The sequence below is a fragment of the Scyliorhinus torazame genome, unplaced genomic scaffold (genome assembly GCF_047496885.1).
Source record: "Scyliorhinus torazame isolate Kashiwa2021f unplaced genomic scaffold, sScyTor2.1 scaffold_972, whole genome shotgun sequence".
In the NCBI taxonomy this organism is placed as follows: Eukaryota; Metazoa; Chordata; class Chondrichthyes; order Carcharhiniformes; family Scyliorhinidae; genus Scyliorhinus; species Scyliorhinus torazame.
In genome coordinates, this window is record NW_027308699.1 from 37,174 (window position 1) to 49,990 (window position 12,817).

Genomic DNA, 12,817 nt, shown 5'->3' on the forward strand with positions numbered 1-12,817 from the left:
GGTAGAACCCTCAAGAGTATTGAAAGTCAAAGAGATCTAGGAGTACAGGTCCACAGATCACTGAAAGGGGCTACACAGGTGGAGAAGGTAGTCAAGAAGGCATACGGCATGCTTGCCTTCATTGGCCGGGGCATTGAGTATAAGAATTGGCAAGTCATGTTGCAGCTGTATAGAACCTTAGTTAGGCCACACTTGGAGTATAGTGTTCAATTCTGGTCGCCACACTACCAGAAGGATGTGGAGGCTTTAGAGAGGGTGCAGAAGAGATTTACCAGAATGTTGCCTGGTATGGAGGGCATAAGCTATGAGGAGCAATTGAATAAACTCGGTTTGTTCTCACTGGAACGAAGGAGGTTGAGGGGCGACCTGATAGAGGTATACAAAATTATGAGGGGCATAGACAGAGTGGATAGTCAGAGGCTTTTCCCCAGGGTAGAGGGGTCAATTACTAGGGGGCATAGGTTTAAGGTGAGAGGGGCAAAGTTTAGAGTAGATGTACGAGGCAAGTTTTTTACGCAGAGGGTAGTGGGTGCCTGGAACTCACTACCGGAGGAGGTAGTGGAGGCAGGGACGATAGGGACATTTAAGGGGCATCTTGACAAATATATGAATAGGATGGGAATAGAAGGATACGGACCCAGGAAGTGTAGAAGATTGTAGTTTAGTCGGGCAGTATGGTCGGCACGGGCTTGGAGGGCCGAAGGGCCTGTTCCTGTGCTGTACATTTCTTTGTTCTTTGTTCTTTGTTCTCCCTCAATACTGACCCTCTGACAGTGCAGCACTCCCTCAGTACTGACCCTCTGACAGTGCGGCACTCCCTCAATACTGACCCTCTGACAGTGCAGCACTCCCTCAATACTGACCCTCTGACAGTGCGGCACTCCCTCAGTACTGACCCTCTGACAGTGCGGCACTCCCTCAGTACTGACCCTCTGACAGTGCAGCACTCCCTCAATACTGACCCTCTGACAGTGCGGCACTCCCTCAGTACTGACCCTCTGACAGTGCGGCACTCCCTCAGTACTGACCCTCTGACAGTGCGGTGCTCCCTCAGTACTGACCCTCTGACAGTGCGGCACTCCCTCAGTACTGACCCTCTGACAATGCAGCACTCCCTCAGTACTGACCCTCTGACAGTGCGGCACTCCCTCAGTACTGACCCTCTGACAGTGCGGCACTCCCTCAGTACTGACCCTCTGACAGTGCGGTGCTCCCTCAGTACTGACCCTCTGACAGTGCGGCACTCCCTCAGTCCTGACCCTCTGACAGTGTGGCGCTCCCTCAGTACTGACCCTCTGACAGTGTGGCGCTCCCTCAGTACTGACCCTTTGACAGTGCGGCACTCCCTCAGTACAGACCCTCTGACAGTGCAGCACTCCCTCAGTACTGACCCTCTGACAGTGCGGCACTCCCTCAGTACTGACCCTCTGACAGTGTGGCGCTCCCTCAGTACTGACCCTCTGACAGTGTGGCGCTCCCTCAGTACTGACACTCTGACAGTGCGGCACTCCCTCAGTACTGACCCTCTGACAGTGCAGCACTCCCTCAGTACTGACCCTCTGACAGTGCGGCACTCCCTCAGTACTGACCCTCTGACAGTGCAGCACTCCCTCAGTACTGACCCTCTGACAGTGTGGCGCTCCCTCAGTACTGACCCTCTGACAGTGCGGCACTCCCTCAGTCCTGACCCTCTGACAGTGCAGCGCTCCCTCAGTACTGACCCTATGACAGTGCGGCACTCCCTCAGTCCTGACCCTCTGACAGTGTGGCGCTCCCTCAGTAATGACCCTGTGACAGTGCGGCACTCCCTCAGTACTGACCCTCTGACAGTGCAGCACTCCCTCAGTACTGACCCTCTGACAATGCCGCACTCCCTCAGGACTGACCCTCTGACAGTGCAGCACTCCCTCAGTACTGACCGTCTGACAGTGCAGCGCTCCCTCAGTACTGACCCTCTGACAGTGCAGCGCTCCCCCAGTACTGACCCTCTGACAGTGCAGCACTCCCTCAGTACTGACCCTCTGACAGTGCAGCGCTCCCCCAGTACGGACCCTCTGACACTGCAGCACTCCCTCAGCACTGACCCTCTGACAGTGCGGCACTCCCCCAGTACTGGCCCTCTGACAGTGCAGCACTCCCTCAGTACTGACCCTCTGACAGTGCGGCACTCCCTCAGTACTGACTCTCTGACAGTGCAGCGCTCCCCCAGTACTGACCCTCTGACAGTGCAGCACTCCCTCAGTACTGACCCTCTGACAGCGCAGCGCTCCCCCAGTACTGACCCTCTGACAGTGCAGCACTCCCTCAGTACTGACCCTCTGACAGTGCAGCGCTCCCCCAGTACGGACCCTCTGACAGTGCAGCACTCCCTCAGCACTGACCCTCTGACAGTGCGGCACTCCCCCAGTACTGGCCCTCTGACAGTGCAGCACTCCCTCAGTACTGACCCTCTGACAGTGCGGCACTCCCTCAGTACTGACCCTCTGACAGTGCGGCACTCCCTCAGTACTGACCCTCTGACAGTGCGGCACTCCCTCAGTACTGACCCTCTGACAGTGCGGTGCTCCCTCAGTACTGACCCTCTGACAGTGCGGCACTCCCTCAGTACTGACCCTCTGACAATGCAGCACTCCCTCAGTACTGACCCTCTGACAGTGCGGCACTCCCTCAGTACTGACCCTCTGACAGTGCGGCACTCCCTCAGTACTGACCCTCTGACAGTGCGGTGCTCCCTCAGTACTGACCCTCTGACAGTGCGGCGCTCCCTCAGTCCTGACCCTCTGACAGTGTGGCGCTCCCTCAGTACTGACCCTCTGACAGTGTGGCGCTCCCTCAGTACTGACCCTCTGACAGTGCGGCACTCCCTCAGTACTGACCCTCTGACAGTGTGGCGCTCCCTCATACTGACCCTCTGACAGTGCGGCACTCCCTCAGTCCTGACCCTCTGACAGTGTGGCGCTCCCTCAGTACTGACCCTCTGACAGCGTGGCGCTCCCTCAGTACTGACCCTCTGACAGTGCAGCACTCCCTCAGTACTGACCCTCTGACAATGCCGCACTCCCTCAGGACTGACCCTCTGACAGTGCGGCACTCCCTCAGTCCTGACCCTCTGACAGTGTGGCGCTCCCTCAGTACTGACCCTCTGACAGCGTGGCGCTCCCTCAGTACTGACCCTCTGACAGTGCAGCGCTCCCTCAGTACTGACCCTATGACAGTGCGGCACTCCCTCAGTCCTGACCCTCTGACAGTGTGGCGCTCCCTCAGTACTGACCCTCTGACAGTGCGGCACTCCCTCAGTACTGACCCTCTGACAGTGCAGCACTCCCTCAGTACTGACCCTCTGACAATGCCGCACTCCCTCAGGACTGACCCTCTGACAGTGCAGCACTCCCTCAGTACTGACCCTCTGACAGTGCAGCGCTCCCTCAGTACTGACCCTCTGAAAGTGCAGCGCTCCCCCAGTACTGACCCTCTGACAGTGCAGCACTCCCTCAGTACTGACCCTCTGACAGTGCAGCGCTCCCCCAGTACGGACCCTCTGACACTGCAGCACTCCCTCAGCACTGACCCTCTGACAGTGCGGCACTCCCCCAGTACTGGCCCTCTGACAGTGCAGCACTCCCTCAGTACTGACCCTCTGACAGCGCAGCGCTCCCCCAGTACTGGCCCTCTGACAGTGCAGCACTCCCTCAGTACTGACCCTCTGACAGTGCAGCACTCCCTCAGTACTGACCCTCTGACAGTGCAGCACTCCCTCAGTACTGACCCTCTGACAGTGCGGCACTCCCTCAGTACTGACCCTCTGACAGTGCAGTACTCCCTCAGTACTGACCCTCTGACAGTGCAGCACTCCCTCAGTACTGACCCTCTGACAGCGCCGCGCTCCCCAGTACTGACCCTCTGACAGTGCAGCACTCCCTCAGTACTGACCCTCTGACAGTGCAGCACTCCCTCAGTACTGACCCTCTGACAGTGCGGCTCTCCCTCAATACTGACCCTCTGACAGTGCAGCACTCCCTCAGTACTGACCCTCTGACAGTGCAGCACTCCCTCAGTACTGACCCTGACAGTGCAGCACTCCCTCCGTACTGAGCCTCTGACAGTGCGTCCTTCCCTCAGTACTGACCCTCTGACAGTGCAGCACTCCCTCCGTACTGACCCTCTGACAGTGCGGCACTCCCTCAGTACTGACCCTCTGACAGTGCGGCACTCCCTCAGTACTGACACTCTGACAGTGCAGCACTCCCTCAGTCCTGGCCCTCTGACAGTGCGGCACTCCCTCAGTACTGACCGCCTGAGAGTGCGGCTCTCCCGCAGTACTGACCCTTTGACAGTGCAGCACTCCCTCAGTACTGAACCTCTGACAGTGCAGCACTCCCTCAGTACTGACCCTCTGACAGTGCAGCACTCCCTCAGCACTGACCCTCTGGCAGTGCAGCACTCCCTCAGTACTGTCCCTCTGACAGTGCGGCGCTCCCTCAGTACTGACCCTCTGACAGTGCAGCACTCCCTCAGTACTGACCCTCTGACAGTGCAGCACTCCCTCAGTACTGTCCCTCTGACAGTGCAGCACTCCCTCAGTACTGACCCTGACAGTGCAGCACTCCCTCAGTACTGACTCTCTGACAGTGCAGCACCCCCTCAGTACTGACCCTCTGACAGTGCAGCACTCCCTCAGTACTGACCCTCTGACAGTGCAGCACTCCCTCAGTACTGACCCACTGACAGTGCAGCACTCCCTCAGTACTGACCCTCTGACAGTACAGCACTCACTCAGTACTGACCCTCTGACAGTGCAGCACTCCCTCAGTACTGACCCTCTGACAGTGCGGCACTCCCTCAGTACTGACCCTCTGACAGTGCAGCACTCCCTCAGTACTGACACTCTGACAGTGCGGCACTCCCTCAGTACTGACCCTCTGACAGTGCGGAACTCCCTCAGTACTGACCCTCTGTCAGTGCGGCACTCCCTCAGGACTGACCCTCTGTCAGTGCAGCACTCCCTCAGTACTGACCCTCTGACAGTGCAGCACTCCCTCAGTACTGACCCTCTGACAGTGCGGCACTCCCTCAGTACTGACCCTCTGACAGTGCAGCACTCCCTCAGTACTGACACTCTGACACTGCAGCACTCCCTCAGCACTGACCCTCTGACAGTGCGGCACTCCCCCAGTACTGGCCCTCTTACAGTGCAGCACTCCCTCAGCACTGACCCTCTGACAGTGCGGCACTCCCCCAGTACTGGCCCTCTGACAGTGCAGCACTCCCTCAGTACTGACCCTCTGACAGTGCGGCACTCCCTCAGTACTGACCCTCTGACAGTGCGGCACTCCCTCAGTACTGACCCTCTGACAGTGCGGCACTCCCTCAGTACTGACCCTCTGACAGTGCGGTGCTCCCTCAGTACTGACCCTCTGACAGTGCGGCACTCCCTCAGTACTGACCCTCTGACAGTGCGGCACTCCCTCAGTACTGACCCTCTGACAGTGCGGTGCTCCCTCAGTACTGACCCTCTGACAGTGCGGCGCTCCCTCAGTCCTGACCCTCTGACAGTGTGGCGCTCCCTCAGTACTGACCCTCTGACAGTGTGGCGCTCCCTCAGTACTGACCCTCTGACAGTGCGGCACTCCCTCAGTACTGACCCTCTGACAGTGTGGCACTCCCTCAGTACTGACCCTCTGACAGTGCGGCACTCCCTCAGTACTGACCCTCTGACAGTGCAGCACTCCCTCAGTACTGACCCTCTGACAGTGTGGCGCTCCCTCATACTGACCCTCTGACAGTGCGGCACTCCCTCAGTCCTGACCCTCTGACAGTGTGGCGCTCCCTCAGTACTGACCCTCTGACAGTGTGGCGCTCCCTCAGTACTGACCCTCTGACAGTGCAGCGCTCCCTCAGTACTGACCCTATGACAGTGCGGCACTCCCTCAGTCCTGACCCTCTGACAGTGTGGCGCTCCCTCAGTACTGACCCTCTGACAGTGCGGCACTCCCTCAGTACTGACCCTCTGACAGTGCAGCACTCCCTCAGTACTGACCCTCTGACAATGCCGCACTCCCTCAGGACTGACCCTCTGACAGTGCAGCACTCCCTCAGTACTGACCCTCTGACAGTGCAGCGCTCCCTCAGTACTGACCCTCTGACAGTGCAGCGCTCCCCCAGTACTGACCCTCTGACAGTGCAGCACTCCCTCAGTACTGACCCTCTGACAGTGCAGCGCTCCCCCAGTACGGACCCTCTGACACTGCAGCACTCCCTCAGCACTGACCCTCTGACAGTGCGGCACTCCCCCAGTACTGGCCCTCTGACAGTGCAGCACTCCCTCAGTACTGACCCTCTGACAGCGCAGCGCTCCCCCATACTGACCCTCTGACAGTGCAGCACTCCCTCAGTACTGACCCTCTGACAGTGCAGCGCTCCCCAGTACGGACCCTCTGACAGTGCAGCACTCCCTCAGCACTGACCCTCTGACAGTGCGGCACTCCCCCAGTACTGACACTCTGACAGTGCGGCACTCCCTCAGTACTGACCCTCTGACAGTGCGGAACTCCCTCAGTACTGACCCTCTGTCAGTGCGGCACTCCCTCAGGACTGACCCTCTGTCAGTGCAGCACTCCCTCAGTACTGACCCTCTGACAGTGCAGCACTCCCTCAGTACTGACCCTCTGACAGTGCGGCACTCCCTCAGTACTGACCCTCTGACAGTGCAGCACTCCCTCAGTACTGACACTCTGACAGTGCAGCACTCCCTCAGTCCTGGCCCTCTGACAGTGCAGCTCTCACTCAGTACTGACCCTCTGACAGTGCGGCACTCCCTCAGTACTGACACTCTGACAGTGCGGCACTCCCTCAGTACTGACCCTCTGACAGTGCAGCACTCCCTCAGTCCTGGCCCTCTGACAGTGCAGCACTCCCTCAGTACTGACCCTCTGACAGTGCGGCACTCCCTCAGTACTGACCCTCTGACAGTGCAGCTCTCACTCAGTACTGACCCTCTTACAGTGCGGCACTCCCTCAATACTGACCCTCTGACAGTGCAGCACTCCCTCAGTACTGACCCTCTGACAGTGCAGCTCTCACTCAGTACTGACCCTCTTACAGTGCGGCTCTCACTCAGTACTGACGATTAATTCTGTTGTCCATCTTTTTGTTGCAGGTGTCACGTTATGGGATCTGGCTGAACTGCAGAAAAACATTGATGTGCAGCCGAAACCCAGCACCGACTTTAAGCTGATTTCCAGCGACTCCATCCAGGACAAGTCTTCTGCCTTGGGCGTTGAAGCCTCGCTGTCGGCCAGCTTTCTGGGGGGGCTGGTGGAGGTGAGTGGCTCTGCCAAATATCTGAATGACGTGAAAAAATCCACGGAGCAGGCCCGCCTCACCCTTCAGTACCGAGCGACAACGCGCTTCGAGGAGCTGACCATGAGCCAACTGGGCCCCCAGCATATCACCTACCAAAGTGTCTTTGAGCAGGACGCAGCTACTCACGTTGTCACGGGCGTGTTGTACGGTGCTCAGGCCTTCCTTGTGTTTGACCGAGACTATTCGTCCGGCGACAATGTGCAGGAAGTCGAGGGCACCCTACACGTCATGGTTAAGAAAATCCCCACTTTCCAGATCGAGGGGAAGGGCTCCTTGAAGCTCTCCGACGCGGAGAAGAAAACCGTTGAGTCCTTCAGCTGCACGTTTCATGGAGATTTCTTCCTCGACAGAAACCCTGAGAGTTACCAGGAAGCTGTTGAGCTTTACGCGTCGCTGCCCAAGTTACTGGGTGAACAGGGAGAGAAGGCAGTGCCCCTGACAGCCTGGTTGTACCCTCTGGAGAGGTTGGACTCGAGGGCGGCCCAGCTCGAGCGGGAGATCAGTGTCGAGCTGGTCAATCGCTGCCAGATGATCTTCGATCAGTCCCGGGACATCGCGATGAGGTGCAACGATCTGATCAAAAGCCCGGCGCACAGAGCATTCTCCGAGTTGCAGGGAAAGGTCGAATCCTTCAAGGCAAGTTGCCTGGAAAAGCAGACGGTGTTTCGGAAAGAGCTGTCAGAAATCCTGCCGTCCATCCGGGGCCTGGGGAAGGAGGAATCCGTCCTGGCGGACATGTTGATACAGAAAGACCAATCGCCATTCAGCTACTCCTGTCTGAACACTTGGCTGGAGCAGAGGGAGGAGGAAGCAGACACGGTCCAGGGATACTTGGCCATGTTGGGAGTGGACGTTCTGACCTACAGACAGTTGGGTAAGGTGTTGAACGACCCAATGATCCAATCCCTTGTCTGCTTTGCGTTCACCTCATTGGGAGAGACGGATACCTATCTCCAGGAGCTCTCCAATCACCTCAGGAGCCCCCGGTCAGGGACAGAACCAGGCCGTACATCGCAGGGCGACACAATTCAGCCGAGCCAGGCCTGGTTCAATGTCGAATCTGTGTCACATCGGATGAGGGAATCGGCAAGTCAGTTCCAGCAATTCATAGATTTCTACAAATCCTGTGATTCAGAAATCAGTAAGATCGCAATCGCCTCAGTGGATGACAAGAGTTGTCCTGGAGCCTCGGTTTTCCTGTACGAACAGGGCATTCTGGTCAAGAAGGAACTTACACTGCAGAAACCTGACATCCCGGTGATCTGCGAAGTCAGTGGTTCCAGTGTAACTCTCCAGCTCAAGGCCCCTGTGGACTACACTGGGCCAGTGCTGGTGTTCAAGGTGGGCTACAGGGCTGTGGAGGACAGGGATTGGCACTGGCAGGATGCACTGGCTGGCACTGAGACATTCACCGTGTCAGGGCTACATCCACACACACACTACCAGTTCAGGTTGGCACCAGTGTACAAGCCATGGATAGGCCTGCTCAGTGATCCGACTGACAGGGTCCTCACCCTTCCTGCCACTTCACCTGGTCAGGTTTCACTCTCCGACATTCTGCCCACTTCTCTAACCGTCAGCTGGGCCCCTCCAGCCCTGGTTGGTGATGGTGTGAGCATTGGGCATTACTTTATTGAGTATCAGAGAGGGGAGAGCCAGGAGGGCCCATGGAGTGGGCTAAGGACGGAGGGTCCGAGCTGTGTGTACACTCTGGACAGTCTGAGCATCGGCACTCCCTATAGGTTCCGAGTGACCGCTGACTGCGGGGCAGCGGGCCGCAGCGATCCGAGTCAGGAGGTGATGACCGTGACTCCGAGGGAGAAGACCCCAGCTCAGTTGGCAGAGAGACTCCGCCGAGAGAGCAAGCTGGTGAGGGCTGGCAGGCCGGCGGTGTACCAGCTCCCGCTGGCGAGGGAGGACGCTGATTCGATTTACAGAAAGTTCACCTTTGGGACATCTGGGCCCTCGGCCAATCACAGATCAATCTCTCTCATTGGGAATGAGGTATCGGGAATAAGTGATTTTGTCGATGGTCTGATAAATTACATCCTGGGAGTGGACTGGGAAGACGAGTTCCGGTTCCAGTTAACGGAGGATTTGAGGAAGTGGGACCACGGTCTGGGGATGATATTCAAAATCCATCACCAGGAGGGGTTCCGGGTCCCATTCTCTCTCTCCATTATAATTCTAAATCCAGCAATATTTCATAATCCTGACCAAGTCTTTTCCGTACTACCTATGTCAATTCACAAAATGACCGATGAGATTGATCAATTCCAAAACAGCAATCTGAATTCTGACTTTGTGTGCGCCCTGGTCGAATCGTCAGCAGTTTCTCTGCAGGGTGAAATCAGTAGACTGATGACTGTGAATTCTGGAGCAAAGCTCCAGCTCCTGATCACGTCTTGTGACGAGAAGTCTCCTGCCATTGCGAGGGCGCTTCAGAATTCCCAGATTCCCTTCCCCAGAGACGGAGAGGGCTTCCCGATCCACTACTGCTTCAACCTGTCCGGCCTATTCGCTGCCAACCGCTGCCTCCCGGAGCTCACAGCTGAGGGGCGAGGCGAGGGGGGAGAGGAGTCGGGGGCTAGGGGCGGAGGGAGTGCGGAGGACGGGCCCTCAGTTGGAGGCGAGGCGTGGCGAGTCAGGATGAGGAGTACATTTTGGGCTATGAACAGCGACAGCTTCAGGAGCTTCCTGACGGAGCTGAACCGCTCGAAGCCTCAGGGGTAGACAGGAATTAACAACAGGGAGAAGGGTATTTCAGACCCAGAGGGGGTTAAATTACAGGGACATGTGTACAATTGGCTGTAATATATCGAGTGACGCGGACTGAGGGGTTAATCTAATCGATTCTGCTCTGCATAAGCGTCCTCACACCCTCTTTGCCCCCCTCCCCACCCCATCAACACACCCTTCTGTTCCTTACACTCTCGTGTATTTATCCAACTTCCCCTTAAATACATCAACACCATTTCCCTCAACCACTCCCATTAGGAGAGAGTTCCACATTCTCCCCACTCTCTGGGTAAACATGATGTGGAGATGCCGGCGTTGGACTGGGTGGGCACAGTAAGAAGTCTCACAACACCAGGTTAAAGTCCGACAGGTTTGTTTCGAATCACTAGCTTTCGGAGCTATGCTCCTTCCTCAGGTGAACAGGATTCACCTGAGGTCACTCCGAAAGCTAGTTCACCTGAGGAAGGAGCAGCGCTCCGAAAGCTAGTGATTCGAAACAAACCTGTTGGACTTTAACCTGGTGTTGTGAGACTTCTGACTGTGCCCTCCGGATAATGAAATTGTTATGAATTCTCCAGTGGATTTATTAGTGAATATTGGAAATGGACTAAAAGCTCACACTTTCGATTTCCTCGTGGCTAATTTTTAAAAACTGGACAAGCATCCTTGGCTGAGGCAATGCCTATGACCCTGAACAAAAGGAGTTATTTTGCACTCTCCAGGGAGTTTACGCCTCGTTGTCTCTGAAGAGACCCTAACGGGCCTTGCCGGCTACAGAGACTAAATTCATGTACAAAGGCCTCCTGCATTTAAGAGCCGAGCCTGGCCAACTCGCATCTACTCATCTGCCAGGACAAAGAGCCCTGCAACCTTCCACTCTCTCTACTTGAACTTCTATACCGTCGTCTACAAGATTGGTTCATCTCTGCGTGCTTATCTCATCGTGGGAGTTAACTCTTCATGAAGTTATCCAGCATCAGTTTTCTGCCTGCTGATCTCTGTGAAAGAATACACCTTTGGACTTTGATTCTAGACTCAAGTACAACAATAATTATTTTCTCTGTGGTCTTTGCCCTGTAAATCTTTCCTTTCTCTATTTCTCTTTTATTGAATGCAGGCACTGGGTGGGGGGGGGGGGGGGGGCTACATTGTGATACCCCTTCCCGAGCTTTGTGTGCGCGCAAATAAATTAACCCTTTGAGTTATTCTTGTCATATGTTTACTGTGGGGTTATTAATAGAAATTGGTTCATACCAAAACGGAGGCGTTGGTGTGTAAGGGTTCTTCCTGTTTATTCCCATATCTCCCCTTTCTTTTATTTTGCCGTTATTATTTTTATCTGTGGGTGATTAATGGGCATGTATCTTTAAGTCAAGCAGCAGGGACAACGAACAGGAGCTTCAGACTTTTCAGCAGCAGGAGTGAGATGGATTTGATGGATTGGCGGGGGTGGTGGGACGGGGAGAGTGAATTGGCCCAAACGTCCGAACATTGCCCGTAACAGGTGGTGATTGGATCCTATCCCAGAGGAGTTGTTTTCAGAGACGGAAGGAGCCGGACTCCTGGAAACACAAGAACAAGGACTCGCTCTCGCTCTCTCTTCCCTCCAGACGGCTATGGGTGCTGTATCCTTAGAACTGCAGAGAACCTGAATGAATTAATCTGCAGGAAAACCATTACTGGCAGCAACCATAGACCAGGACTCCCCCTCTCTCTCTCCAGAAAGTCTGTTAGTGCTGTATTCCTGAAACTACAGAGACCTGAATGAATCTGCAGTAAAAACCTTGAACTGAAAGCAAAGTTTGAAGAAGAGTGAGGTGTAGGGAACACCCAGCTGAAACTAAGACGCTCTTTTCATTTTACTTCAGATTTTCGTTGCCCTTTCGTCCCGTTTGTCTGTCTGTCTTGTAGAGGGTGGGGGAGGGGAGCAAGTTAAAGTAGGGATTTAGCAATTAGATCAAAGTTAACCAGTTCTATTTGCTGCATATTCCATTATAGTTCTTGCGATAAATAAACTAACATTGTTCAAACTTACGAACCTGGTGACTGTAATTATTGGCCAGCCAAGGGCCGAAGACGTCGGGTATTTTTCTGAGAATTATTGGTTAATTCACTTGTGTGTGACCCCGGGGCAAGTGGAGCTGGAATGGACCGCACACAAGCCCAGGGTGGTCACATCATTTGAGGGCTCAGTTTTGGAACGGTAGAGGGTGAAGTTTGGGTCACGGTTCAAAGAAATAAACAGCAGACAATACAACAGGATGGCTCTGGAAGCTGCGAAGGGGTTTTCTTCAGGTGGATGACTGTCTCTGGTTTATAAAAAGACCTTTGAAAAGACAAGCTGGTTGAATTGGCTGGGGAAGTAGGAATAGAGGTAACCAGCTAGAGTTAGTAAAGCGGAGATAACACGCGATCGCTCAGCGTTCATATTTGAAAGAGATGCCAGGAATGCAAGAGGGGCCACAAAGTAGAACAGCATCAAGGAGACTTTCTGGTGGGGAAATTGAGCGGGCGAGAATTCAGCTGCAGTTTGAGCATGAAAGTCAATGAAAGAGAATAGAAAAAGAAATGGAGATGGAGGAAAAGAGGAATGGAGATGGAAATGAGGAGGGTGGAATTAGAGAGAGAGGAAGAAGCTGAAGAGGCAGCGTTCCAGCTAAAGGCACTGAAAATGAGGGGAGCTGCCAGAACGTAGAGGGCAGCTTAGTCCCCGAAT

At 55.2% G+C, this 12,817-nt stretch overlaps 1 protein-coding gene across 2 annotated transcripts in view; it reads left to right on the top strand.

Annotated features, from left to right (window-relative positions):
* LOC140406882 (uncharacterized) overlaps positions 1–12,135 on the top strand; it is a 41,684-nt gene extending 29,549 nt beyond the window's left edge. For both annotated transcript variants that reach the window (XM_072494746.1, XM_072494747.1), the window contains one exon: positions 7,157–12,135. In XM_072494746.1, coding sequence (XP_072350847.1) covers positions 7,157–10,095 — 2,939 coding nt within the window. In that variant the 3' untranslated portion in view covers positions 10,096–12,135. The remainder of the gene's footprint in view (positions 1–7,156) is intronic.
* Positions 12,136–12,817: the final 682 nt, after the last annotated feature.